This window comes from Carcharodon carcharias, chromosome 14 (genome assembly GCF_017639515.1).
Source record: "Carcharodon carcharias isolate sCarCar2 chromosome 14, sCarCar2.pri, whole genome shotgun sequence".
Lineage (NCBI taxonomy): Eukaryota > Metazoa > Chordata > Chondrichthyes > Lamniformes > Lamnidae > Carcharodon > Carcharodon carcharias.
Genome location: NC_054480.1, coordinates 79,520,708 through 79,526,707, shown reverse-complemented (window position 1 = coordinate 79,526,707; position 6,000 = coordinate 79,520,708). Strand labels below are relative to the sequence as shown.

The 6,000-nt window shown below is 43.2% G+C and overlaps 1 protein-coding gene across 2 annotated transcripts in view; it reads left to right on the top strand.

The window, feature by feature from the left end:
- Positions 1–1,028: 1,028 nt before the first annotated feature.
- Positions 1,029–6,000, top strand: part of tpx2 (TPX2 microtubule nucleation factor) — a 51,092-nt gene continuing 46,120 nt past the window's right edge. The window contains exons 1-2 of one of the 2 annotated variants that reach the window (XM_041205160.1): positions 1,029–1,313; positions 2,516–2,674. In XM_041205160.1, coding sequence (XP_041061094.1) covers positions 1,214–1,313; positions 2,516–2,674 — 259 coding nt within the window. In that variant the 5' untranslated portion in view covers positions 1,029–1,213. The remainder of the gene's footprint in view (positions 1,314–2,515; positions 2,675–6,000) is intronic. The other variant, XM_041205159.1, reaches the window with a different exon arrangement.

Genomic DNA, 6,000 nt, shown 5'->3' with positions numbered 1-6,000 from the left:
AAAAGCGGTCGCCCAGTTTATGTTTGGTCTCTCCAATGTAGAGGAATTTTTTTTTTACACCTTTTATGCTCTCCCCACCCCCACTAGAGCTATAACTTGAGTGCCCTACCATCCATTCTTAATTAGCACATTCATTTAGATAATATCACCAACTTTAACTCCTATGTGTTCTTTTGTTGTTGACATCTTTTGATGATCTGCTGCTATTACTGCTTGTTTGTCCCTACAACCACACCCCCACTCCACCTCTCTCTGCCCTCCCACACACACACACCTTAAACCAGCTTATGTTTCAACTCTTTCTTGGACTTGAACTCAAGTTCTGTTGAAGGGTCATGAGGACTTGAAATGTCAACTCTTTCCTTCTCTGCTGATGCTGCTAGACCTGCTGAGTTTTTCCAGGTAATTCTGTTTTTGTTTTACATCATTTCATAGTTTGCCATTGTGAGATTTGAACTCTTGATACTCTTTTGAGTAAACCTGTTTCCATCTGTTTCAGATGAAGTTACATTGTTTCATAGTTTGCCATTGTGAGATTTGAACTCTTGATCTGGGGGTTACAAACCCAGTACCATAACCACTTGGCTATTTAGGCCAAGCCCATCACACTTTTCATAGTTGGCAGGCTTTGGGGACGGTATTATCTCTGGCTGGCTGACATCATCCTCTGAATGCTGATTGGTGGAATTAAAACTTAACTGGTTTCTGTCTGATGTTGATTGGCTAACCACAGGGCGCCTGCTCAACGATTGGCCAATGTGAAATAATGTGGTTGCTGATTGATTAAAATAACTGAGCGATTCCTGCTGCGCTGACAAGAATTGGAACTCTATCTCCTTGGTATAAAGTGCAATATTTCACAGTCTAACCTTACAGGCTAGGGGAAATCTCTTTCTCACCGCCAAAGAATCCGCCACCGATTCTGGGAGCGTTCCCAGGGTAACGGCCCAGCGGAGACGTCACTTGGCGGGATGGCCAATCAACCACCGTTCCTCTGAGAAGCGAGGTGTGATTGGTCAGGGGGAATTCAAAGTTTTAACGGTTGAACCGCTAGATTCAAACAGGAGAGAGCGCGAGAGAGCGGGAGGCAGAGAGAGAAAAAAAAGACAGGAGAGCTAGAGATAAATATATATAAGTATATATGGAAAGAGAGAAAACCGGAGATTGAGGAGAAAGAGAGATCGAGAGTAAACAGGAGATTTATATAAGAGTCATGGCGGAGTCGCACTTCACCTGGAGTTACGATGCTCCAACGCACATCGATTTCAACAATCTACAGGAACAGGACGACCCGAGGGCCGACTGCTGGTTTGGTAAGTAGCAGCGGCACAGGGCCACCTGGAGAGGGGGGGCTGGCGGAGATACCCCCTGCCCCAGGTCACTCACCCGGCCCCGGGAGGGGTAAATCACCTCCCTCCTTCCCCCCCCCCCCCCTCCCCACTCCTCTCTCCCTCCCCCATACTGAGCCACATAAGGACAGGGGTCTGAAAGCTTGCTTCAAGTGATAGGTTTTCATTAATTCATGTGATAAGTGTGTCATTGGCAAGGGCAGCGTTTTTGCTCATCCTTAATTGCCCTTTGAAGGTGCGCTGCCTTCTTGAGCTGGGGCAATCCATTTGGCATAGGTACACCCAAGGTGCTGTTAGGGAGGACCTCTGGAGTTTTGACCCAGTGACGACAAATTAGTAGCAACATGTTTTCAAGTCAGGAATGTTGTCTTCCATTTTCTTTGCTTCCTTTACCAAACACAACTCTCTTTATTTGTGTTGAGAATTTCATTTGGCCCAGTATCTATTGTCCTTTTGAAAGTGCCAGGTTTCACTACCCTTTGTGAAAGTGTTTCCTAGCTTTGCTCCTTGTTCTAATTTTAAGGTTATGATCAGTTCTGGACACTGCCAGCTGGCTAGATCCCCTTGATGTTTTTAAATTCCAGGGAATACAGCTATGTTCTCATGAGTTGATCAATAACTGCTCTGTATTCCTGAGGTGGACTGACCAGAACTGAATGCAGTACTTTAGATGGGGCTTTATCAAGGATCTTAAGCTAAGGTATAACTCCATAATTAACATCCAGGAAATCTGAAATTGAAACAGAAAATCTTTCGCTTGAAATGATCAGAACACCATCCTCCACCCCCCCACCGCCCCATCTAACCTGCTGAGAGTTTCTCAAATTCTTTTTTTAATTTGAAGATTCACACTCCCTCTCCTGTACAGTATTCCAATTCTCTTGAGCTAAAAGCCAAGGTTCCATTAGCATTTTTTATATATAAAAGTGAAAACTGTTTAGATTGTCTGATTTTTGGCTGGATGGCAATATACAGATCTTGATTTAAGGGATCTGATTGCACTGCGTGGTTTGCCTGACTCCAGTCAGACTGAAATCCACTGATCCTGCAAACCCCAGCTTGAAGCCCTGGTCCAATGCAGATAATGCACAAAATGATATGCTCCTGCAATGCTCTAGTTTGGAGTCTGCTCCTTGATGTTGAATATACTGTCTCTTTTACATTAGATCAGCAAATTGAGCAAGGGGCAGCAAATAGCACTGTCCCTGTGGAAGCACCTGCCACCCAAACTCAGGCTTTGAAAAAACAATCCCATGAACCTCCTTGTGAAGCAGAGGAACCAAACTTTGTATCAAGCCAAATTAACGAAGATGTTGCACCTACAAGTAAGAATTTGACTTTTCTTTTGTATTAGCTTGTTATGGGTAGTAAATATTGCATAAACCAGCATGCCAACATTGTGTAAAATCAACATACTATTTCTATCACATATAGAAGTTAATTCACACTAGAAGGGTTTAAAATTGATGAGGAAGAGGCATTGGATAGGTTAACTGTAGTTAAAGTTGATAAGGCACCAGGACTGGATGAGATGCATCAAAGGAAACTGGGGGAAGTGATGTTAGAAATTGCAGAGGCACTGGCCATAATTTTCCAGTCTTCCTTAAACTAAGGGGTGGTGCCAGAGGTTTGGAGAATTGCAAATTGTTCAGAAAAGGTGTAAAGATAAACCCAGTAACTTATCAGGACAATCAGTTTAACCTTGGCGGCAGGAATGCTTCTAGACAATTGGCCGGGACAAAATCCTGCAGCTTGGACAAATGTGGATTAATTAAGGAAAGCTAGCACGGATTTTTCAGGGAAAATTGTGCTTAACTTGATTAAGTTTTAAGGTAATGTTAGTGTGGTGTATGTGGATTCAACTTTCTCAACATTTATTTGGATAGACATAGGGCTAAGGGCTTCGATGGAATGGATTTCTTGAAATGTGTACAGGAGAACTTTTTATGTCAATATGTAGAGGGTCCAACAAGGTACGGCACAGTGCTGGAGCTAATTCTGGGAAATGAAACCGGACAGGTGGTGATGGGGGAGCATTTTAGTGATAGTGACCACAACATGGTGGTACTTAAACAAAAACAGAATTACCTGGAAAAACTCAGCAGGTCTGGCAGCATCAGCGGAGAAGAAAAGAGTTGACGTTTCGAGTCCCCATGCCCTTACTACTTAAGCTTGTTATGGACAAAGAAATAGAAAAGTTGCAAAAAAAATGTTTTGGATTGGGGGAGAGTGGATTTTAGTAAAATAAGGCAGGATCTGGCCAAGGTAGACTGGGAGCAGCTACTTAGAACCATAGAAAAGTTACAGCACAGGAGCAGGCCATTTGGCCCATCTTGTCCATGCCAGCCTGAGGACACCCAGGTGCCCTTTCTAATCCCGCCTTCCTGCACCCAGCTTACAGCACTTAAGGTGCAGATCCAAGTAATTTTTAAAAGAGTTCAGAGTTTCTGCCTCTCCCACCAACTTGGGCAGCGAATTCCAGACACCCACTACTCTGAGTTTAAAAAAATGTTCTTCCTCATGTGTCCCCCCACACCTTCTGCCGCTTATCTTGAATCTATGTCCCCTGATTCTAGAATCCTCCACCAAGGGAAACAATCTTATCCTGTCCACTCTATCTATTCCCTCATAATTTTGTATACCTCAATCAAGTCACCTCTTAGCCTTCTTTGTTCTAAGGAAAATAATCCCAACCTATCCAATCTCTCCTCATAGTTACAGTTTTCTAACCCTGGCAACGTTCTTGTAAACCTCCTCTGCACTCTCTCCAAAGCTATTACGTCCTTCCTGTAATGTGCTGACCAGAACTGCATACAGTACTCCAGTTGTGGCCTCATCAGTGTTTTATAGAATTCCACCATTATATGCTTACTTTTATATTCTACACCTTTGCCAATGAAGGAGAGCATTCATATGCTTTATTTATAACCTTGTTTACATGAACTGCTGCCTTCAGGGACCTGTGTACTTGTACACCAAGATCTCTCACTTCATCTACCCCTCTTAGTATATTCCCATTTATTGTGTAATCCCTGTAACTGTTTGACCTCCCTAAATGTATGACCTCACACTTCGCTATGTCAAAATCCATCTGCCACTTCACTGCCCGCTCCACCAACCCATTTATATCATTTTGGAGGTCATGGCTGTCCTCTGCACTGTCCACTACTCGGCCAATCTTTTGTCATCTGCAAATTTCCCAATCTTGCTCCCCATGTTCACGTCCAAATCGTTAACATATAATACAAACAGCAAGGAAGTCAGGAAGGAGATAGCAGATTCTCTGAGGATGATTTTCCAATCTTCACTAGATACAGGGGAGGTACCGGAGGACTGGAGAAATGCAAACGTAGTTCCATTGTTTAAAAAGGGATCAAAGGAACACCTGTGGAACACCACAGACAACTATCCATTCGCAAGGGCATCCATCAACCATTACCCTTTATTTCCTGTTACAAAGCCAACCTTTTATCCAGTTTGCCACATTACCCTGAATCCCATGGGCTTTTACTTTCCTGACCAATCTGCATGTGGGACCTTGTCAAATGCCTTGCTAAAATCCATGTACACAACATCCACTGCACTACCTTCATCAACCCTTCTTGTCATTTCCTCAAAGAATTCAATCAAATATGTGAGGCAAGACCTTCCTTTAACAAATCCTTGCTGACCATCCCTGACTAGTCCATGTCTTTCCACATGACAGTTAATCCTATCTCTCAAGATTGATTCTACTAATTTGCTCACCACTGATGTAAGACTTAACTGGCCTATAATTGTTTGGCATTTCCTTTGATCCCTTTTTAAACAATGGAACTACTTTTGCAATTCTCCGGTACCTCCCATGTACTATGAAGATTGGAAAATCATCCTCAAAGCATCTGCTATCTCCTCCTTGACTTCCTTCAGCAGCCTCGGAAACAATCCATCTGGTCCTGGTGACTTATCAACTTTCAAGGATTTCAACCCTCCCAGTACTTTCTCTCTCTTTATGACTATCCTGTCCAATATCTCGCAGTGTTCCTCCTGGACTACTATATCTACATCCTCCTTCTCCTTTGTAAACACGGAGACAAAATATTCACTCAAAACTCTTCCCATAGCCTCTGCATCTACGCACAAGTTTCCATCTTCATCTCTGATAGGTCCCACTTTTTCCTTAACTAACCTTTTAGCATTAATGTATTGGTAAAACATCTTTGGGTTATCTTTAACTTTACTTGCTAATCTTTTTTCAAGCCCTCTCTTTGATTTCCTTATTTCCTTAAGATTTACTCTTCAATCAGCTGCTTTTTTAAAAATCCACTTTCAGAAGAGTGTCCCTCGCAGGTCTGGTGCACTCCTGAAGTTCCTGCCTCTCCCTCTCGCTCACATTTTTTGGTTTGAGGAGGAGGGAGGGATGGAAATACTACTGCAATGTAAGGTTTGGGGCTTCTCCGTTCTTTGACAGTGAGTCCTCCTCGATCCCCTTCTGAGTTGCAGTGACTCTGCTGACTTCTCGCAGAATGCTTCTCAGTTACTACTCACTACTGCCCTCTATTGGATCTACTTGTGGGGAAATCTACAGAGGAGCAGTGGGGGTCATTCAAAAAGGAAATGGGGAGGGTACAGGCGAAACATGTTTCCTCTATGGTGATAGGAAGGAGTAACA